The sequence below is a fragment of the Pteropus medius genome, unplaced genomic scaffold (assembly GCF_902729225.1).
Source record: "Pteropus medius unplaced genomic scaffold, Ma_sr-lr_union100, whole genome shotgun sequence".
Classification (NCBI taxonomy): Eukaryota; Metazoa; Chordata; class Mammalia; order Chiroptera; family Pteropodidae; genus Pteropus; species Pteropus medius.
In genome coordinates, this window is record NW_024344378.1 from 47432554 (window position 1) to 47456132 (window position 23579).

General features: G+C 37.8%; 2 protein-coding genes across 5 annotated transcripts in view; one reads left to right on the top strand and one right to left on the bottom strand.

Annotated features, from left to right (window-relative positions):
- The window catches only part of VCL (vinculin), a 94374-nt gene extending 90042 nt beyond the window's left edge, over positions 1-4332 (top strand). For both annotated transcript variants that reach the window (XM_039872153.1, XM_039872151.1), the window contains 3 exons: positions 174-377; positions 776-880; positions 2219-4332. In XM_039872153.1, coding sequence (XP_039728087.1) covers positions 174-377; positions 776-880; positions 2219-2365 — 456 coding nt within the window. In that variant the 3' untranslated portion in view covers positions 2366-4332. The remainder of the gene's footprint in view (positions 1-173; positions 378-775; positions 881-2218) is intronic.
- Positions 4333-6729: 2397 nt separating this feature from the next.
- On the bottom strand, positions 6730-23523 carry AP3M1 (adaptor related protein complex 3 subunit mu 1). Of its 3 annotated transcripts, XM_039872155.1 has the most exons (10): positions 23225-23523; positions 16016-16072; positions 15270-15545; positions 14427-14598; positions 12564-12701; positions 11543-11628; positions 10714-10847; positions 9592-9799; positions 8168-8312; positions 7937-8082 (listed from the first exon to the last, which is right to left on the bottom strand). In XM_039872155.1, the coding sequence occupies exons 3-10, from the start codon at positions 15540-15542 to the stop codon at positions 7952-7954; spliced, it is 1287 nt and encodes a 428-aa protein (XP_039728089.1). In that variant the 5' UTR covers positions 15543-15545; positions 16016-16072; positions 23225-23523; the 3' UTR covers positions 7937-7951. The 3 variants fall into 3 exon arrangements, with proteins under 3 accessions (XP_039728090.1, XP_039728089.1, XP_039728088.1); XM_039872156.1 differs by lacking the exons at positions 7937-8082; positions 16016-16072 and adding an exon at positions 6730-7698 and having other exon boundaries at positions 23225-23519; XM_039872154.1 differs by lacking the exon at positions 16016-16072 and having other exon boundaries at positions 23225-23522.
- Positions 23524-23579: the final 56 nt, after the last annotated feature.

Below are 23579 nucleotides of genomic sequence, written 5' to 3' on the forward strand. Positions count from 1 at the left end.
TCTTGTGCTGTCCATATCACTCAAGAACAGTCCCTTTATCCTCATCTTATCCTTCCAGAGGGCTGCTAGAGAGCAGCAGGTTCCTTCCTCTCTTCTTCTCTGTGCTTCTCCGTCTTTCCCTAACTTGGCCAGAGTGTGGGTTGAGCTCACACTGTATCTTTGCTTCTCTCTAGGGCAATGACATCATTGCAGCAGCCAAACGTATGGCTCTGCTGATGGCTGAGATGTCTCGGCTGGTAAGAGGGGGCAGTGGTACCAAGCGGGCATTGATTCAATGTGCCAAGGACATCGCCAAGGCCTCAGATGAGGTGACTCGATTGGCCAAGGAGGTTGCCAAGCAATGCACAGATAAGCGGATTAGAACCAACCTCTTGCAGGTACTCAGAAGTGTGTGTGTGTGTGTGTGTGTGTGAGAGAGAGTGTGTGTGCGTCATTGGGGGGAATGTGGGAAGGAGAAAAGCAGGAGAGAGAGAAGTGAATAAGCAAGGAGGAGGAGGAGGCACTTCAGAGTAGAAAGAAATAGCAGAAAGGGGAAATATACATGTGTATTTGGGAAAGACAGATTCAGGAAAGTTTATTTCTCAATAAAATGAAAGAATTTTAATGCGTCCATTTTTGGACAAAGAGAATATACTGATCCTTAGGAGAAAACAAGTAGAATCCTGCTACTAATTTATTGAGTGCCTTCTGCATACTAGCCACTGGGAATACAGAGGTGGCTAAGTCTTGCCCTCAGAAAAACATAGAAACAAAGTAAATTAAACTTTCCTTTTAGGTATGTGAACGGATCCCAACCATAAGCACCCAGCTCAAAATCCTTTCCACTGTGAAGGCCACCATGCTGGGACGGACCAACATCAGTGACGAGGAATCTGAACAGGTACGTGCCTGCTGCTTCTGGTTTCTTGCTGGCAGCTTCGGTGCCAATTTATAGCAATTTAGTTCAGCTTTAGGGAAATTTTACCTGCGAATCAAGGATTTAGTATGTGGGATTGAGTCTTCAGCTCTTTCAGAAGGGCATCTATATTGAAGAGATACATCAGAAATTTCGAAGGGCATGTAAAGCTCTTGTGCAAGCTTTTGTCATTTTATAGACAGGAGATTGAGGCCTAGGGAGGTTAAGTGTCTGAATCGGTAGCAGTTAGGACTCTACTCAGTTATTTTCCTCCTGGGAATAGGTTTGGCTCCCTCGAGGCGTCTGGTGCCTATTCAGTCTTGCCTTACTCTATCTTTTTGGCTGGAGAGAATTTCTGCTTCTTAGCTCTCCGGGTGATAAGTACCTTAGGGAGGATGACTAGTGAAGGCTTTTCAGGGACCTATGCCGAAGCTAAATGAGCTCAAAGGAGGTACTTCTCTTTTGGCTTCCTTGTCAGTGATTAAACTAAGGATGGTGGGAGGATTCCCTTGAGCAATGCTTCTTGTACGTACGTTGGCGACCATATCTTAGAGCTTATCCTCCTTCCCTGCCTCCTGAAAACATCACCCAGGTCTTTGAGAAAGCCCTCCTTTGAGCACCCAGTCTTGTCAGTTTGTGTATTTAGATTTACTTAGATTTTCATAGATTTATAAGGTGGTTGGTTTGTTCATTTATTTTTTTCATTCACTAATGAAATATTTATGAAATACCTCACATGTGTCCAGCACTGTCCTAACATTGAGGTACAACCACGAGCAAAACTGGCAAAAATCTCTGCCCTCATGGAGCTTACATTTTAGATAAAATCAGATAAAATATCAGATAAAACAAACATTCTAGGTAAAATGTATAATACAGTTAGCGATGATAGGTTCTATGAAGGAGAAAAATGAAAGAATTGGAAGATGGGGAATGCTGGGAGTTGAGAAGGTGGTTTAAAATAAGGTGAGCAGGGAAAGCCACATCAAGGTGACAATTGAGTGAAGATCTGAAGGAGGTGAGGGGTGAGCCACGGGGACCTAGAAGAAGAACATTTCAGGTAGAGGGAACAGCAAGAGCCAGAGGCAGGAGCTTGTTTGAAGACCGGGAAAGAGTATTTGCTAGAGGCCATTTGAGGGTCAGTGATGGGTCAGTTTTGTATTCTTTTTGATGATCCAGTTAAACCACCAGTCATGCGACAAGGATGGGGGATGCCAGGTACAGGTAGGGGAACTGCCGTCCATTCTTGGCTTAAGCCAGTTTTGGAGGCAGGGCTGCTGTGTAAGGGACCGTGAGTAATGGAGTACTCCTCTTTCCTTGCAGGCTACAGAGATGCTGGTTCACAATGCTCAGAACCTCATGCAGTCTGTGAAGGAGACTGTTCGAGAAGCAGAAGCAGCTTCAATCAAAATTCGAACAGATGCTGGATTTACACTGCGCTGGGTTAGGAAGACTCCCTGGTATCAGTAGGCACCTGATTGAACCTGGCTGGCACAGAAACCCCTACTAAACAGAACGAAAATGATCAGAGTTCCAGGAGCCACCCAGAATTGCTGGGGGGTTGAAAGCCACATCCTGGCCTGACATGACAGAAAGGAATGGGGCCTCTTCACATTAGAAAACATTTATACTCTTATCATGGACACTTTGAAATGTGTCTGTATTCTCAAACACAGTTATACTTGTGCACACTCTCCCAATAGGCAGACTGGGTTTCTAGCCCATGAACTTCACATAAGCTCAGAATCTAAGAGTGAACACTAGCCAGACACCCTGCTCTGCCCCTGTTCTTTAGGGGACAATTCCCTCTGTGCTTCCTTTCCTAGTCCCCCCTTCTCCTCACCAGACTCCCAAGACTCAGGGCCCAGGCAAGTCAGTTAAGAAGAAAATCACTGTGCCTCCAAAATTTGTTTTGGGCTTTCCATGTTGCTGCTGACCCTGCCTGCCGCCTTTGGCTGCACTACCTGGGTCGCTTTCAGAAGTGAGCTTCGCTGCTGTAAGGGAAGTTGGCCTCTGGGGGAGCCCTAGTATATGGGGCCTAGATTCACTTCCTGCTCCTAATTTAATCCTTCTGGTTTCCCCACAGTATAAAACCAAATTTCAATTTGCCAGGAGGAAATCACAGAATCACATGATTCTGTCTTTACCTTGCCCCTGAGCAATGTCTGTGCCAGAGAAACTTCCTGTCCCATTTCCTGCCTCGGCCTGCCAAGGTAGCCCTCCCATGAACACACTGTGTGTCCTGGTGCTCTCTGCCACTGGAGGGGCAGAGTAGCTGGGGTATGGCCTTGTCCATCATCCCAGCAGGGCCACTCCCAGGCGCTTAGTGCTTTGTCACTGCCTGCAGAGGTCTGTGCTGAGGCCTTATCACATTCTTAGCTCTTATTGTTCTTTCTGAGCTGAAATGCTGCATTTAATTTTTAACCAAATCATGTCTCCTATCCTGGCTTTTGTATTCATCCCCACACCCTTCTTAAACAAGATTTTTAAAGATATATGTTTGTTCATCTGTAATTTTGAAAGAGCCTTTTTATCCTTTTGCAATTCAGTCCTAAGTATTGGTGCTTGCCCCCCAGGAATGTTTAATGTAAAGGCAGTCCTATCTGGACACTTCCTACCTAAGGGAGAGTGGTACTTGTAGACTGGAATTCTGGCGCTGTTGGGGATGAATCAATGGTAAATAGTCCTTAGTAATTCCTGTGTCCCACAACCAGCTACAACCAAGCCCCTTGCATCCCTCTATCCCCTCCCAAGTACTTTGTTCAAGAGAGTAATGAGTGTAATATTTAATCATCATCATGTTTCCTGTTAGCAAAGTGAGAAAGACAATTTTTCCCTTTTTTGGGCACTTATCACTGCTGTCTAAGCATTCCCCAGCACATGAAAGCGTATTTCTTCCCAAAGCCAGAACTGGATGAGTAAAGGCGTAAGAACCCTTGCCTGAATGTCCTTCCTTCCCACCTCTAATGTGTGTTAGATCCCAACATCGAATGTGTAAAACTTGTCTTAAGTTGGTACTTTACACTCAGGCTTCCTCTGTTTCTTTTAAACTGATGATTACTTTCAAGGCCCTCAGCATATTTGTATAGTTGCTTACCTGATATAAATGCAATATTAATGCCTTTAAAGTATAAATCTATGCCAAAGATCACCTTCTCTTTTACTAAAGATTACTTAGAGGAAATAAGAAAAATCATGCTTGCTCTCCAAGTTCTTCCAGTGTTTTGAGACACTGGTTTACACTTTATGCCGATGTGCTTTTCTCTACTATCAGTGCTCAAGACACAGTGAAGCAAATTTAAAAAAAAAATCCCTGAATGATGATTAGCGACATCACCACTAAAACTACATTTATAAGCAAGGATTTGTTATATGCAAATATTTTCTGCCTCCTCTTTTGTTCCGTTTAAAACAATAAAGTGCATTTGTATAAATAATGCTTTAAATGATGGGTATCTTATTTTAGTTAGAACTTTTAGGTCAGTTTTCTCTTATGTTTTGAAGAATAGCCAATAAAACTAAAGATTTTTATTTAATCCAAATGTTGTACTGGAAGGAGTAGAAATCAGCAGTAGTATACTTAACAAAGCTCTGTGTAATAAAGGACAATTTTTGGGTGTTATATACTAGAAGGAGCAAAAGTGACAAAAGTTAACAGTATGAAGAAAGCAGCCAGATGATTTGGATCATCCTCTGATTGAAGTACTCTGTCATCATCTTAGATGCTAGCTATTCGTGGAGACCATCACTATCCCCTAAAAAGCTGAAGCTGTTACATGTGCGGGAATACCAAAGGTCTAGTTTTTGTAATCCAAAGCCCAATATAGAACAATAAGGTTTCAGGGATCCACCAGGGCCATGAAGCGGAGCTAGCTTTGGGGGACATATTCTTGCTTGAGGAAGCACTGACTAAGAGTAGGAGCAGGTTCTTGAAAGCAAGCTGGGACATCCGTTTTTGCCTGATTTTCTAGGTCTGAAAGGGGTAAATATCATTAAAAGGTGATAGTGTTGCTTTAATTTAGAAAAGTTGCTGAGGAGGGAGGCAGATTTAAGCCTGTTTTAAGTTAAAAGAATATTCAAAGCTACTGAATTAACTAAGGAATATCTGAAAACAGCATTCATGGTCTCATTTTTGCAACTCACCATATGTTCACTGGTGCTGCCTTCCTGCTGTATTATAACTTAGTAGTTTTCTCAAATCATATTACTCTGAGGACAATAGGACCAGCATCTTCCAAGGGTTCTTCTGTAGCAGCACTTAAGGAGTGAACCATCACATGAATCCCTTTTGAATAAAATGGTGACTCCCTCAGGCAGAAAATGAGCATCTACTTCATTTGCTCTTGAGAGATACTCCTTTAAGAATTTAGAAAACAGAGCTATTCTGGGATTAGCTAGAATTCTGTGCTTGAAAAATATTCTAATGCTAAGTATTAATGAATGTTTGTTATTAATGGGTGGTGGTGGTATTAGGGAGAGGAAGCTTTGATCAGTCTGTGGCCAGAACGTGATGATTAGAGAATATATACATGACTGTTAACATACTGAGGGTAAGAGGGTAGGAGCACTTGGAAGTGCTTTACAACAACCCTCACACTTCATAATACAAAACAATATCTGATCATGTTCTGCCTGCTCTGACAGTGAGGCACGTTCCACCTGAGAATGCTCAATCAATAATCAACTAAAAAATCAACTTGTTGCTTTCATCTTTTATTGACAGTATAGCCAGAGCTAGAGTTTACTGGATTCAATCAAATTAATAAATATAATAATTTAATTACAAAATGAAATGATCTACTTGGAAGTTTTAGCAGAAACTGCTAGAGGCAAGGGACTCTTGGCATTCAATCTGCTTTTTATAAGAGAAGCACAGAAAGAAAACTGGATAGTCCAGGTAAAGATGGCCGATTAGGGATTCTGTAGAAATAAAGGCAAAAGTACTGATTGCTCTTTGAAGTATGAACTCTGAAGAGTAAGACATTGAAGATGAAAAGCAATCGAAGTGGGTAACCAATCTTAAACAAAGGGAATAAATATTTGGCAACATCTTGATTTTAGCTGCCAAGTTGATACTGGTTACCCTAGAAATTTCAAAGTTGCAATAAGAGACCTTTCCTATAAGATGAAAGGCATGCTGTGTGTCCTAGGCAGGCAAAGGTAAGAATGCTACTGTAAAGTGGGCTCCCTGTACCAGCACCAACCACTAGCCCTTGACAGCAGAATGGGATGAGTGTCAAGGCTATCTTTAGCGTGATAAGGGAAAGGGAGTTATAAGCTGAGAAAAATGAAAAGAATGGAGTCATAAGAAGAAAACTAATAGCATAAGTACAAACAAGAGGGAAACATAAAGAACACTTGTATTTAACCTTCAGCCTTTTTCCATTCTTCATGTCTAATGAAGCAGAATAACTGGGCAAGGACTTCTAAGCCAATAAAGTTGAGTAAAATGATACAACTGTAGACTGACTTGCTGACCATGATGAGCAATACAGTTTCATCAGTGTTACCAAGGATTTTGTTTCTGCCTCAATATAACATACTTCAACGTACTTTGTCAGTACAGTATAGACATTTTAAGTACTCCAGTGACAATTACAATAGTTCCAGGAAGGAATCTATTGCGTATGGCCTTGGGGAAGCACACAATATGAAAAGGAAGCTCCCCCTGAAGATAAGGGATGCAGGCAAATTCCAGCCCTTAAGAACAGGAAAAAAGATCAGAATACACAGGTATATGTTCCTCCTTTTACTGAACTAGGGCAAAAGGCCTTTAGGCTAACTATGATTTAACTGGTGTTGGATAAGCTTTATGAAACATGAAGATGGCAAAGTTCACTTAATGTCTTTTACTTTTTTAATTTGCTTAAAAATCTCAAATGCGTGTACTTGAAATAACTTCCTAAAAGTAGCAGTGTTCCCTTTTATTATCTTAATAAAGCATTTGCCCCTTTGATACAAATGATTTTTACTGTGCTATTGAACAGCTGAACTGATGGCACAAAACTGAGATGGTACTTACTGCAGCAAGGTCCCGGTAAATCAAAATCTGAGCTTTACATAAAAATCTTATTTATAAAAAATACAATACCGAGTACAGTGAGAATGGAGCTTGGAGCAGCAGTGCTCCTGGCCAGGGCCATGAGGAAGTGGCTTTTGCTACAGTGCTTGCTTAATGGCACAAGTGAAAAGCTGAATAAGGCAAACACTTGAAGAGGCAGTTTTTTTTTTTTTGTAAACTTCTTGGAGTGGGGGGAATTTCTTCTGTTGAGACAGATGCTGACTTGGGATGGCTAAGAACAGGTGTGAAATTTGGCTGTACTTGATACATCATATTACAGATTAAGAGAGCTTCCTGCTGGCTGAGACCAGTTCACTTGTTTTAGGAGACAGCTTAACACTGTAGCCTCTGCCTTTACTGTTAAAATGTGCAGCCTCCAGCTGGTGCCCTCCTATGGAGGAAATCACCTCCAAATCTTCCTAAGTGAAAAGATACAAAATAAGCCAAGTCATTCAAAAGTTACCTTAGCTTTAAAGCTCCTTAAGAACCCTATGTTGATTACTAAGCAACTTTGTTAGCGGTGCGTAGCTCCACGCAAATGCTTTAACTAGAATACCTATTCCCACCCACTTGGTACCTAATTGTAATAAACTTTAATGACACTTGAAAACAAACAGATCTTGAGAAATTCTGGCCTCTTCTCATGTCCTCACTTGGAACTTTCCAGCTTTCGTGACATATTTGACTCCTTTAAATGGCTTATATTTCTCCCCATACATGTCCAAGCGGTTTACTTTTAAGCCTGTCAAAAAGAATAAGTGAGGAAAGGGATAATTATTATCCTGGTCACACCAATACAATATTTGTTTAGCAATGAGCACCACACAGTAAATTTGACATTAACCAGTGTCCCTTCCATCGTTTGGAAGCCATTTCCCTTTACCATTCACAAATTATAGTACTGTGGAGATATGATTTTAGTTCAGATTCCCACGTGGGCATGGAATATCTTTTAAGGATAATTCCACTTTCTGTGAGTATGAATGATGCCTTCTTTAGTGCTTGAATGAGAGGAGCAGGGGGGGTGAAGGGAAGCTGTGTGAAATAGGGTGTTCTCCCAAATCACTGTACCTGAGAGGTTGGCTCCATATACAGCGTGAAAGGCAAACTGGAGCTGTTGCTTTTTCTAGAGAAGAAATACCACTCTTCTAAGCTCCTAGTCATTGACCTCAGTTGAATTACCCTTAAACACAAGTCAAACTTATTCTTACCTGAAATAGCAAGCTGCTGGATCTTGAACTGTATGTTGAGGCTCGGATTCTCTTCTGGCTTGGGTGCTCCAGACTGTAAATTTACCAGTCCTTTAAGACTTGGGAGCTTTTGTGGAGTAATTTTCCCCACATCCCATGTTAGTACCTTAAAAAGACATAAAAAAACAAAAAACAACCTGAACCATTTAATAAAGACAAATGTTCAAAGACAAGGTTTAAAGACACCATAAACTTATGTACAAAATGAAGCACAGTGTCCTTGGAAACGAGACCTGGGATATTCAGTGAATTTACCACTAATTAGTTCTGTGACTTTGAATGGAGAGTGAATAGAGAATGAACATCTACTTTTGGATATAGCACTGTGCTTAGCACTATTTGCATGTTATCTCATAGCAGTCTGTGATTTAGATTTTGTCTTCTTTTTACAAATGAGGATATTAAGGCTCTGAGTTCAAATGACTCACTCAAGGTCACACAGCTAGTTAGTGACAAGATTGGGTTTGATCAAACCTAAGTCTATCTGATTTCAAATGTCCTTTCCATTATACCACCTTCATTGTTTCTGTCTGGACCTCAGTTTATTTTTCTATAAAATGAGAAGACTGACTTAAACTGGTATTTTTAAACGTTTAGCTATGGTACCCTTTGTTCAAATGAAATCTTTAGAGTGGAAGCTCAGTAACAGATGAGAAAGTGAAGCTATTATGGTTGAAGCTGGGGTGAAGGGCCAGGGATCCCCTTCACTTCTCAGCCCTGGATGGTCTCTGGGGAGTTTCCTCAACTACTCAGAACTGGGTTAGATGATCTTTAACATTCTATGATTTTTATTTAAGAATATGCCTTTCATTTATCAAGCAGCTCAATGACTCTAGTGTTGAAAAGAATATTTTTCACCCAAGCAGGAAGCTGAAAGAAAATCATTTTTTAACAGTTTCTCTAAAAAATCCTGATAGAGGCACATTTATATAGGGTGAAGAAGCAGCTTTCCTAGCCAACACCCACTGTGGAAAAGTATGAAAAAATGCCTTTAAATTAAAAAGAGAAAGGTCTTAATGATCAATTCCCACAGAAAATTTAACAATAGACCATTATAATATCTTTTATAACCACATAATACTTTTTTAAAAAAGCTTTCATATCTTCTTCCTCATTAGAAAATGAGTGGGTCTCTGAATTATCGATGGATGAGTAAAAGCATTCTGAAGGACAGAATGAGTCTTTTGTATTGTTACACACAGCAGCAGATGCAGGAACCCTTCACAGTCAGTGGCAGAAGCACAGCACAGTGTGCTCTCAAGGTTTTGTTAGAAACTTTAATTTTAACCAAGGCACTACAACCTTCCCTCTACCCTCCCCCTGACCAAATCACAAAATAAAGATTGCAGAAACACTTGCTCACTCTTGATTTGAGGTAGTTGTACCTTGGTAACTGGATCAAATGTATAGCTGCCTTGTGTTGGTGTCAGGTTCATATTCAGCACAACTTTTGGCATGTGAACTGTCACTGTGATTCCTTCAATAGTTTTCCCCATATTCTGTTTTGGTCCAATTGTAATATCAAATCTGCCACAAGAACTGTTCTCCTTAAAGCTGATGCTATGTTTCACATACACTGGTATTGCCACTAGACTAAGAAGATAAAGAAAAACACAAAAGCACAAACATACCAATTAATGACATGAGACAGCTCAGGAGGTAGTTTTTGAGAATCTCAGTCTAGAGTATCCTACCCTGCCTCTAACTCCGCTATAGGGCCCTATAACTCCAGAAATGCAGACTCTGCATCTGCATCAGGGGTTGGGGTATGGGGAGGTGGTGAGCATAGCACAGTGTTCAGGTACCACTGCACTAAGAATTATACAATTTCTGAGGAATAAGTATACAAATCAAGGTAGAAATTTGAAGCTTAACTAGTATAAACAATTGGGGCAAATAGCCCTGGTTTAAAGACAGGAATTAATATCCCATAGAAAGATAATTTAAAATGATACGAACTAAATAAAATAGTTCCTATGTGGTAAGAGCCAAGAAACAATTACTCTGCTTTCAGTCCTGTCCTGATGTTAACCAAATAACTTCTGATATTTTTAAGGGACAAACCAGCTACAACTCACAACACTAAATCATTCATTTAAACCTCAGTGCAGAGAAGAGTGACTTGAAGCCAGTTAGTTGGGGGATGTCTTGAGAAGCTATAGGTAGGTCTGTCTCCTCTTAGCTGTGAAGTCTACAGACTACAGTAAAATTATGAGGTAGGTTCACGGTTTTGCCCAAGTTATTCACAGTCCCAGATGCTTGCTCTCAGGGACTACGTATTTTACTATAGTCTCATTTACTACACTCTACACTATACTCTTAGATTCAAGGTACACTGATTATTTTAGACACATAGTTTCACTCATCCTTGGTTCTCTAGGTGAACCATGGCTAACGGGAGCAATGATGAATTCAAGTATCCAACTGTAAGAATAAAACAGGGACAAGTCAGTTCTACCCAGCACATTGATATTTGATGGCAGTATCTGCTTGATGCATCAACATACTTTTGTGAGCTGACACGATACGATATGAGTCGGAAATTTCCATCTGGAGGAATAAATGACAAAACTCTTTCAGATTCCCAACGTTTGAACCGGATGCAGGGGTGGAAGCTGACATCATCTAGAAGCCTTGGGTTCTGCCAGGAAAACAGAACACAGCCATATTCACAAAGTATAATGAAGATGGCAACTCTATTCATATTATGAGAAATCAATATGCTCTCTAAAGATAAAGCAGTTATGTAAGAGTTTTTTACTATGACCACATCAATATAACCTCATAATTTCACAATGCTTTAAAGTTTGTAAATTTTTATATATCTTAATTTTATTTGAATTTTAATAACTGTGAGGTAGAAAATATAAGTAGTATCATTTCCATTTCATAGATTAAAAAAAAACAAAACAAAAAACAACAACAGAGGTTCAAAGAACTCAAGGTCAAATTAGTGGCAGAGACAGCACCAGAACTCAGTTCTCTTGATTGTTCTTAGTAGTGTGTCATGTCACGTCTAAAATGATGCAAAAGATCAGTGCACTTTCATATCGGCAAAAAAAATAATTCAGTAAAAATAACAATGCAGATTTGCAGAAGCCAGCCAGCCATTTAAGCTACTTCTAGCACACCTAGGCAAAGATCTCTCCTCATCCTTTCCATAAAGGCCATACTCATCATGTAAGCTATTTTCTTGGTAAACTGTGCTAAGAAAATTTCTGAGATAATTTTTTGCAATCTAAGATACAAGCATGTCTCAGTAGTTATCATTTCATTTAGTACTTCATATGTATTAGGCATGCAAGGAACTACAAAACAGGAGAATAAAAAACCTACCATGAAAGAAAGGGAAAGGTCAGGCATTCCAGATAGCTTAATACAAGCATCAATGACCCCCTGAATTTCTGCAAAGACTGTAGATCCTGAAGAGAGAAAGAAAAAGATGTTAACATCACTGAAATCTGCATCTTTACTAGAGCTACCACTGTATTTGAAGTAATAGAGATACCTCCTGGGTGTCAGACATACTGAAGCTTTGCACATCTATTAACTGGTCAGTGGACAGAGATCTATTACACCAGTTCAGACAGTTTCTTCACTGAGTGCCATGGCCCATACCTAACTCTGGTTGGAATATGATAATTCTAAGGAAAATCAAGCCTGTCAAACTTGTAAGACTGCTGGATATGAAGTTAAAATATTTTTAACAGAATTTAAAAATGAAGAAAGTTTCTCAGAAAAAGGACTAAGCTACCTGTTAACTTTTAAGAAATAGGAGCCGTTATTCTGTAATAATATAGCTATTATTCTGTACGGTGGAATTTTATAATGAAAAGGGCACTCACTGAAGAAAAAAGATATTGCTATAATTCACAACAACTCATTTTCACACACCAACTAGCTGTGTTATCTTGAGCAGATTACTTAACCCTTCTGAACTTCAGTTTTCTTATGTATAAAATGTGAGGGTTGGACTAGATGGTTTTTTAAAAAAAGTATGATTCTAATAGAGTATTGTTGTTTTGTCTGGGGTCTTTACTAGAAGTACTGCACAAAGACTGGTAGCAAAAGTATGGTGTATGGTAGATATACAATAAATGTTAGAATGAATAAATGGCAAGAGGGAGAGGTATGTAATGTAAGACAGCGTAAGATCTGATTTACAAGGTTTGGCAGATCTCAACTAGTGGTTATGAAAATTATATGTAATTTCTGGGCAAAATAAACAGATTTTTAAACAATTAGAAAACAAATGCCTTTCCTCTGAAACCATACTGCCAAAGGGTTTCAATTTTCTATTCAGCTTATGTCAGCTGAACTGTTTTTTCCCTAAATAAGACCACATGCACACAATTACCTGATTTGTCTATAATTGCATCTATTTCTTCAACGACATCAAAATAGGCTTCATTATTTGTGTATTTTACCCCTGCTCGGCGCCACGGGATGTTGGATAGCTGCCCAGTGGGGAGTGTGTCCCCAACATTACTACTGCCTAGAACCCAGAAAAGGAAAAAGCAAAGCTAATGCATAAAATAATCATCAGAAGAGCTATTAACAGAAAAAAAAATGAATGCTTTAGCAGCTTCTTTAATGTTTGAGGTTTTCTTCATTAAATTTGTGGACTGTTCCAGAATTGTTGGAGACATATTCATACCAACATGATCAAATTTCTAGAAGACAGAAATAGGCCATGTGGTCCTCTATCTGCCAAACCAGGTTAAATTCATTTACTTATCTTTCGCTTCCTATGTGTTAACAGTAACCTAACCTAATTTTAGCTGGCTCAACAGAATCTCATCCTGCTGCCACTGATGAAAAAAGAGGCTGGTTGTTTCAAAACCTTCTGCTGATAAAATGTCTCCAGTGAAAATACAGAGTGATAACTAGGACCTTTGGTATTCAGCTTAGATTCTACATGAGATGTCGCCAAGCAGGCCTCAGAAGAGTAACTGGAATGAAGAATATACTCTGGCCTTTCTCCATTTCAAGGTCAGCATACCCATTTGGCTGCAATATGGCTAATGTTCAATAGCTGGCTAATTTCCTGGTAAATTGACATATGTCTGAAAATAAACCTGGTTGTCTAAAACATATATCCTTGAGCTGTGATATATTTAACATTTGGTTAATTTACATTTCCAATTGAAAAGTAGTACATGCTTAACAAAAACAACACTTTCCAGTGTGACCATATACATCTATCAAGTATGAAAATGCTTTAAAAAATCTTATACTGTTATTTATGTATTTTAATTTTTTTTCTAGTCCCCAACCCACAATGTAAGTTTTAGGAGCACAGACAATTCATCTTATCTTTCCTTGAATTTCTCCTGACACTTGCCTTGTTTAGAGGAGGAATAAGAGCTATGGAATCACCATTTTCTTATATGCCTCTCTAACCCCATTTTTAGGTCAGTGCACTTGCAGAGGCATTTACAATGGTGGACAGTATAACTGATGTGGCATGTAACATTTCATAGAAATCTTCCTCTAGAAGTCTTTAATAATTTCAAAAAAATATTGTCATCTGAATGTACCTAATTTCTAGCTCTACTGAAGAATTAAACCAAAACTGGAAGCTTAGACACAAGTACAAGGCCCACAAAGCAAGAAATTTCACAGACTAATTTCCTATCTCTTTTTGTTTTATTACATCTTTTGCATGTATAAAACAGAGTTGGGAGGAGATAGTGCATACTCTGTGGTACAGAGTCTTAAATTTTCTATACTCTAGTAATTGTAGGGTAGCAGCATAATGTCAGTTTAGTAATGCTATTTTTTATTTTCATTTTTTCCAGCTTTATTAAGTTATAATTCACATATAACATCGTGTTAAGTTTAAGGTATACGACATAGTGATTTATGTATATATTGCAAAATGATTACTACAGTGAGTTTAGTTAACATCACAATATTGGCTTCTTTAGGATTAACTGGAGTAATTTATTCAGTCTTATTATTTAGTGTTAAATAATAGTAATAATGTTGTTGTGGTCTTGTAGAAAACCTATAATAAAATGTAATAACCAAAAGCTCCTTATCATTTTCAACCTAGCTTCTTCCCATGAAAAAGAAGTATACTACCCATTTTAACATTATCATTAACTTTAATTCTAGCCAATTGGACTACTTTAATAATCAGACAGATCATATGCAACACTGAGTTGTTTATAAAGTTTTAATTGCTCAGTCCTAATAAAGTATGTTTTCACTTTACCTGTAATAGAGTTGACGACAGAACGTAGAATTGTTGGTGGTTTAATCAGTTCTTTCAAAATGTTTGATTCAGTAGCCAGTGGGAATCCATTGTCTAACATTTCTTCCAAGAGCTCATATACTATGACCACATTATCCTTAATTGCAGCCTCCGAACACTCACCAAAGTAGTCCTAACAAAATGTACATAATATTGCACAATGGAAGGCATGAAGAAAGGCTTGCTAAATACTTTGTTATGAAAGATAAACTTACAGTAGCATAATTCATTGTTTAAGATGAATGTTAAACAGGAAAAAGAACACTTGGTAGTTCTACATACTATTCCTCAATATTTTCTTAAAGTTTTTAGATTGATTGAATTGCTATTACATATTATGCCAGGAAGTACACTGAAACATTAAATTAGAATGTGAACTATAAACTTTCTTTGCCCTGATTAGGTGTCCCACACCTACAGATAAGTTTTAAATTATTTGGTATATTTAGCAATACAAGAGAAAATAATGAAATGTAAATATTAGAAGACTTTTTAACCAATAAAAATCTTGGGACCACTTAGAGAATTGTATGTGGAGGGCACTATTGTTTCCTGATGACATAATCTGTAATACATATGAAAAATAAGGCTTCATGACCATGAGGCTGTTCGGTTCTCCTAAAACAGTGAGTGGAGCAGCCATGTGTGCTATTGTACACCCTACAAAAAAGGGTTTATGAGTTATGCTTAGTAGAAAAGAAGAGAGAGCACACCAAAAGCTGGGTAATTAAAAAATATAATAATGTGTCCCACCTCCAACTAATTTGGGTAATTTAAGTTCAAAAGAGTTGATGAAAAACCAACCTGAAAAGTGTCAGCAACTCGATGTAAGAACTCAATTACAAAGAGAGGTGGCACTTCAGTCTGTATGACAGACACAAAGAAGAGCTTATCCCGGTAGATACTGATGAGGTAGTGGTGAGGTGTTGAAATGACAGGTGGCACATTTTCAACATCAGCAGCTTTCTCTTGAGCTTCAAAGAAATAATCACAGACAGACTGGCTCACAACACTCTTCCAGTGCTTCTCTAGAAATATGTCACCGGAACAGTTTATGAGAAATAGACTGTGGATCATTTTCTGGGGAAAAAAAGTTTAAATTTAGTATACATCAAAATGTACCCTTGTATTACCCTGACACCAAAATCAGACAAAAGCAATACAAGAAACTATAGACCGTTATCACTTAAGAATGTAGAGGCAAACATTTTGAGCAAAACACTAGCAACTGAATCCAGCAATGTATAAAAAAGATTATACACCCTGACCAAGTGGAATTTATTCCCAAAATGCAGGGCTGGTGCAATACATGAACATCAATCAACATAATACACAATCATCATAAAAGACAAAAATATAATTATTTCAAAAGGTACAGAAAATCATTTGGCAAAATCCAACACCCTTCTATGATAAAAACAAACTAGGAATAGAAACGTCTTCAACCTGATAAAAAGCAACTATGAAAATTCCATAGCTAACATCATATTTAATGGTTAAAGACGAAAAGCTTTCCCCTTAATATTTAGAACAATGATGTCCACTCTTACCACTTCTATTCAACTGAAGGTTCTAGCCAAGGCAATTCGGCAAGAAAATGAAACAAACTGGAAAGAAAGAATTAAAACTAGCATGCACGCACATGCGCGCGTGCGTGTGCGCACACACACGCACACACACACACACACACACACACACAAAATTAGAGTTAATAAATGAGTTCGGCAAGGTTGCAGGGTATAAGATTAATTAAAAAATCAACTGTATTGCTAAACATTAGCAATGAATAATCTGAAAATAAAATTTGAGAAAATAAATTTATAAGAGTATCAAAAATATAAAAAATTTAGGATTAAATTTAATGAAAGTGCAAAACTTATACACTGAATATTATAGAACACCAATGAAAGAAATTAAAAAGACCTAAAAAATGGGAAGACATTTCATGTTCATGGATTGTATGACATAATATTGTTAAGATGGCATTACTCCCCAAATTGATCTACAGATTCAATTAAGTTCCTATTAAAATGCCAGCAACTTTCCTTTTTTGTAAAAACTGACAGGCTGATCGTAAAATTCATATGGAGATGAAAGAGACCAAAAAAAGCCAAAACAATTTTGAAAACAAACAAACAAACAAACAAACCAAAAAACGTTGGAAGATTCACACTTCCTTATTTCAAAACTTATTACAAAGGTACTGTGTGGCACAAGGATAAACATATAGATCAATGGAATGGAATTGAGAGTTCTGAAATTAACCTTTATGTATATGGTCAACTGATTTTTGAAGAGTGCCAAGGCCATTTGCTGGGTGAGAGAATAGTCTTTTCAACAAACGATGCTGTGACAACTGGATTTCCATATGCAAAAGAATGAAGCTGGATCTCTACCTCACACAATATACAAAAATCAACACAAAATGTATCGAAGGTCTAAATATGAGCTAAAACTATAAAACTTTAAAAAACATATGCATAAATCTTCATGACCCTGTATTAGACAATGTTTTTTAGATATGACACCAAAAGCACAGCAATAAAAGAAAAAAAGATAACCTAGACTTGTATCAGAATAAAAAATTTCTGTGCTTCAATAGACGTTATCAGGAAAGAAAAAAATCAACCCAAGGAATGAGAAAATACTGGCAAACCATTTATCTTACAAGGGACTACTATTCAGAATATATAAAGAACTCTAAAACTTAAAAATAGAAAGACGAATAACCCAATAAAAAAAATGGGCAAAGAATTTGAAAAGATATTTCTCATACATATAAATGGCCAATAAGCACATGAAAAAATGCTGAACACTTTTTAAAAATATAAATCAAAATCACAATGAAATAACATTCCCTGCCTACTAGGCTAGATATAATCAAGAGGCAGACAATAAGTGTTGCTAAGAATGTGGAGAAACTGGAACCCTCATAATTGCTGGCAGGAATGTAAAATGGTACAGCTATGGTGGAAAACAGTCTGAGTTCTCAAAAAAGTTACAGAATTACCAAATGACTTAGCAATTCTACCAATGGGTATATACTCAAGAGAATTGGAAACACGTCTATACATGTGTCTGTCAGCATTAATTCATAATAGCGAAAAAAGTGGAAACCGCTCAAATGTGTATCAACTGATGAATGGATAAATAATAAATATCCAAACAATGGAATATTATTCAACCATAAAAAGGAATGAAGAACTAATACATGTTACAACATCGATCAACTTTGAAAACATTATACTAAGTGAAAGAAGCCGGCCACAAAAGGTCACCTATTACATGACTCAATTTATATGAAATGTCCAGAATATTCAAATCCATAGAGATAGAAAGTAGATAAGGGGTTGCTAGGGGCTGGGTGGAGGGGTAGGAATGGGGAGTTACTGGTAATATGTTTGGCATTTCTTTTTGAGGTGATAAAAATCTTCTGGAAATAGAGACGATGGTTACACGACTTTGTGAATATTCTAAAAACTACGAAATTGTACACTTTAAAATGGTGAGTCTTATAGTATGTGAATTATACCTCAATTTAAAAAAAGTATTCTTAGTACCTTATGACACAAATCCACTCTCAGGTGGATTAAACAAAAATGTGTACAATGTGCACCAAAAATATGTATAAAAATACATTTGTAACAGTGAAAACCTGTAACAACTCAAATGTTTAATAATAGTACATGGAAAAATAAATGGTAATGTATTATAAAATATCATACAGCAATGAAATTAGTAAACTATTGCTACATGAAACAAATATGGATGAATCTTACAAAATCAGTATTGAACAAAGACAGACACCAAAGGATACACGCAATACGATTTTATTTATATAAAGTTCTAGAACAAGAAAAACTATGCTTGAAAGATCAAATGATTTATTTCATGGAGGAAAGTAGGGGTAGTAACTGAGAAGGGCATTGGGGTGGTCTTCTAAGGTGCTGGTAATATTTCTTGATCTAGATATGGTTACAAGTCGTGTTCATTTAGGGATAATTCATTGGACTTTGTTATGACTTGTATACTTTTCTGAGGGTTAGTTAGGCTTCAAATGAAAAAGTTTACTGTTTTGCAATATGGGAGACAGTGGAAAAATGTCTAATTACCTTAACTTGGCTCTTTTCTTTTATATGGATAACATCAGTATCATGTGTTTAGTCTAGTTCAAAATGATAGTACTGTATGATAAATGTAGCCTAAGGAGAAAGAATTTAAAATCTATGAATATGTCAAAGAGGAAAAGAAGACTTTCCAGAATGGATTCATTCAATTCTATTGACACAGAAAACAATGACATCAACCTGATCAGTTCTTTTTAGAGGAAGTCATTTTATGAAAACAGCTGACATTTAAAGACTAGTGATAATTTCTCCTTCCCATTTAGCCTATGTTCAATAGCTATCAAGTAAATAATACTAAGATGTGTTTTAGTAATTACTGTATTAATAAGGTCATGAATGCTGTTAATAGTTTAGGGTTCCTGTTTATTAGAAACAATATTTCTTTGTTGAAAGCCAACTCTGTTTAGCCAAGCAATCAACTTGAATTGGCAGCAGTAAACCCTAACACCTCAGGCTTTGGACCTACTAAATTTTTCTAGATTAATACCTGAAACCTGCTAAATTTTTCTACTTTATCTAGTCAGATGCTTTGTACAGTACATTTGCTTTGTGTTAGCCTTACATTTTTATTTGGGTGTTAAAACAGCCATTTGAATACAAAGGCTTGCTTTACAGAACCTACTGACTTTAAGTGACTTTATAACCTCTGCTGATAGTTTTTTTTTTTTTTAATGAAACGGGATATCCAGAAAGAAGATCTGAAACTAAATTTATATTATGACATCTTTCCTTAGAATTAACAACTTCATCTGAAATACAGTGTGGTTTAAAGCAGAACACTGTAATAAACTCAATGAGACCCAGATTTGCACACTTCATGTGAGCCAGCTATTGAATATAGCATCCTCTGCAAAAATTAATTTTCAGTTTCATTCAAGGTGTATTTTGATAATATCTTAATTATGCTGAATACTTATTATGGGCCAGATAGTATGCTAGGCACTTTACTTACGTTATTTCATTTAATCTTCACAAGTCAATGCTTTAATTACTGCTTAACCCCATTTTACAGATATGAAAATAAAGCATTGGAAATGTCAAGTATCTAAGATCACAGCATAAGCATCAAAGTTATGATTCAAACCTAGATCCAGTTGAATCCTGAGCTCCTGACTTTATGTTCCTCTTGGAAACTATTTAGGAACATAATGCAACCATGTCCAATAGAATTTCCTTCAATGATGAACATGTCCTATATCTGTGCTGCTCAATATAGTAACCACTAATCACATGTGGCTATTGAACACTTGAAATGTGGCTAACAAAATTGATGTACTGAAGTTTTAATTTTAATTAATTTAAATTTAAATTATTACATGTTACATTGGACTGGGTAGCAAATATGCTGTTTGAGCTTATAATTAAGAGGAAGAGATGGAGGATACTTTTCTTGTTAGAAGCCAAAATGTGTTCTAATAAATTATTTAAAGCAGAAATTCTATTTAAAAGAGCTGACACTCATTATCTTTCTCAATCATTCATCCTATAGAAAAGTTTAGTTCACAGGATCTGTAGCACTCCACTGCTACAATACACTCTAAAAGAGCTGCTTGTTCTTGAAGCAAGTGACTTCTTAGTTTATTTTTAGAAGCCAGATTCCTACTCATCCTCTTAAGCTGGTGAAAAATTCTTTCCAGGAAAAGTTTCCACCAAAGTTGTTTTCACTGGCAGTAGTTCAGTTCTCAGAAGAATACAGTAAGTTAAACTGGCCATCTGGATTTACTGTTGTTATCCTCAGTGCTGAGATGAAAGTATACCACTTGTAGCTTTCAACAGTGCTTAGCTTTAAAACCCATCTTAACCTTTTATTATAGGAAAAGAGAGCTTACTTCTTCTATTCATATTATGGCCAAGGGCCTGACGCATATGACAATTATATATATACCACATGCAGCCTGTTTCTTCAATTACTTAACCTTTTAGTAGCTGCAGTTACCTCGTTTACTATTTGAATAAACTTCTTGAGAAAGCTACACACTCACCATCACAACTATCTTTTTGTTCTTAGTGACTTTTGAGTCAGAATTCCCTCAGCTTATGTTAAAGCTATTTGAGAAAGTATTCAGAGGCAGTTCCATCAGAGCTTTGACTGCAGCTTAAATACTTCATAAATCTCCTTTATCAAATGTTGAACACACTCATGATTCATAAGCAACACACTCACAATAGTCTCAATATCCTTAGAAAATAGTGTCTAAAAATAAAATGTGTTCCTTCTATATGTAACAGAACACAGGCATGGGAGGCAAGAGGGGCATATACAAAGTGAGAGAATGAGACCAGAAAAAAATATAACTCCCCTGATTCTCAGTCAATATTCTGACCATTTATTTATACAAGTAGTGTGAATATGTGTTTTATATATTAAGCAATGGGGGATACAAGGGTGCACAAATTAGAGTCCCTGAACTCTGTTTAGAGTTTAACAAAGGCGGCAAACAACTCAATACACTAAGATGTAATTCCTATTTTGATAGGGGAAACATAGTGTGCTATAGAAATTCAAAAAGCTTTGAGGGGAGAAAGAATACAAGACAAAGAAATCGGTACAAATTTAGCAACTTTAGAAAGTGGAGTGAAGTGGAGAGATGAGACTGGAGAATGAGATAAGCAGAGATTGGTTCACTTTATTCTGAGGGCAATGTAAAATCATTTTTCTATGGTTTTATGCAGGAGATTCATACAATCCAATTTCCAGTTTTAAGAAAGACTGCACTGTGGAAATTGCATAATAGGGCAACTCGGTACTGTGACACCAGTTGAGAGATGTGTTATTGTGGTGACCTGAACTAGAGTGTTTACAGTAGGAAGTAAAATGAAAAGATAAGGAAAACATTCCGGCTTGAAGAAAGATTAAGGAGGAGGGTGGAGAGGGAAAATTCAGCCCTAGTTTGTATGACTTGATCCAATTCTGGATATATTTGATAAGGAGAGTGAATGATACATTTAAGAACTCCAGCTCTGAAGGGGATGAAAAGACAGGAGAATAAATGGCAGTAGTTCATAAAGTTAAGAAAGATATTTTTAAATGCTGAATGAAAAGTGTGGGTAGAGGGGGAAAGGCTGATGATGTAGGAGAGGGAATATTGAAAAAAAGAAGACTCTTGAAACAGTAGGAGAAGAAAGTATTAGGGGACTAGGTGAAAGGATTTGTCTTTCATAAGAAGGGACACTTTTTCCTCTGTAAGCAAAAGAGGTTTGTAGTTGGTTGCAGGAAGGTGGCTTTTATTTTCTCTGCATAATAGGAGGGAAGGTCACCTGTAGAGGGAGAGAGAATTCTGCTCCCTCCCTCTACAAATATCACTAGCTACCCATGAATTGAGATATTATTGAGCTACATAAAAATATCTAGTCTGCAGGGAGCTCCAACAGTGTATTATCTTGAATGTTTAGAAACACTAAAAAAATCCTAAGATCCGCTAGGAAAAGCTAACCTTATTGCAAAGAGAGCTTTCCTTAAAGATATGTAAGTTTCAGGTAATTCTTTATTTACCTTATTCCTCTACTTTTGCTATGGTTTCAATTGAGAGTGTCCTCCTTTCTTTCCAAAACTAATTCCTCCACTTGTAATTTTGATGGCATTCCCTTCCCTCCCTTCCTAGATCTTTATCTCTTCTTTCTTAAATCTTTACTCTCATACACTGGTTACTTGCTTTCTGTAACAAAACATAATGTGTCTTGTATTCTTTAAAACAAACAAACTTCAAACCCTTAAGGAACCTTGTCATCCTCAGCAATCTTTTGCTTCACGCTCCAAAGGAAGGATTAAGTCTATACTTGCTCTCTCCTCTCAGTAACTGACTCTATTAAAGGAGCTCTCTCAAACGGTCCAATAACTTCCTAATTATCAAATCCAACAACCTATTCTCAGACTTTGACCCTTGCAGCATTTCATGTCACTGATAACATTCCCCAAGACAAAATAAATACTTCTTACCCTATTATATGAAACTTTACCTGTTTTGGCTCTCACTTCGAAAATCTCTTTCCGGTTTACTTCCCATGCCCCTCCTCCCTTTAATCTTTTTACCATTTCCATTTAAACCACTATTTCAAACTCCGTATCTCCCAAGTTCCACAAAATTCCTCCCCTCTTGTGAGGGTTCCTAGTTTTATAGTAGCGCCACCTCGTTAATCATGCGGACTATAAGCTGCAGCTTCAGGTTCAATCCAAATCTACCAAATCCAACCTGCCACATCGCTCATTACTTTTCCATAGTCACTCTCTTCTGAAGAACTGCAACGCCTTCCTCTCTGTATTCCCCACCCCAGTCAAGACATCAGCTCAGGTCAGTCAGGGGTTTTGCTCTCCAAATAAGCCTGGAGTCATCGGTACTCCAGCTCACTGTGGGTGACAAAACCTTTTATCCCGCGCCAGAGAACGAAGAGTGGCCCCAATGAGCTTGAACCTCTCGGGCTTGCGGCCTGAGAACACTGGGAGGCAGGTGCACCGCTCCCTTCCGGCCCTGCTGGCAAGAAAGCCCGGAAGGCCGAGAGGGAGGCGCAGTGCCGGCCCACAGCACCGGAGACGCTCCTGCAGCTCATGCTGGAGTCCGGAGCCCCAGCGATTCAGCCTACTCCCCGGTTTTCGAGCTGTACGCTGGCAGCAGACTCCTCGCCCCTCACACTCACCCCAACACCAGGGCCTGTCAGTGATTCGGCGCCGGGTCCTCTCCGGACCGAGGCTGAGGCAGCTGAGAAGGCTGTGAGGACCCCACAGTTGGAGTGTCCAGTAGATTGCCTGATTAACAGCTTCAAAGGGACCAACTAGATCTACAGATTTGGAAATATTAAATAAGGAGGAAGACGTTGAATGAGAAGAAATGCGTTTCTTGGGGTTTAGGATATAAATCCTTTAGCGCACCCAGACTCTAGAAGAACGGGGAGAGGATTTCGCACCATTTGGACTCAGGCTTTCATCCACAGCCTAACTCAGTCTGGGGTCCCCCTATAGTCTGGTGGGCGGGGTCAGGAATGTGTGTATTAG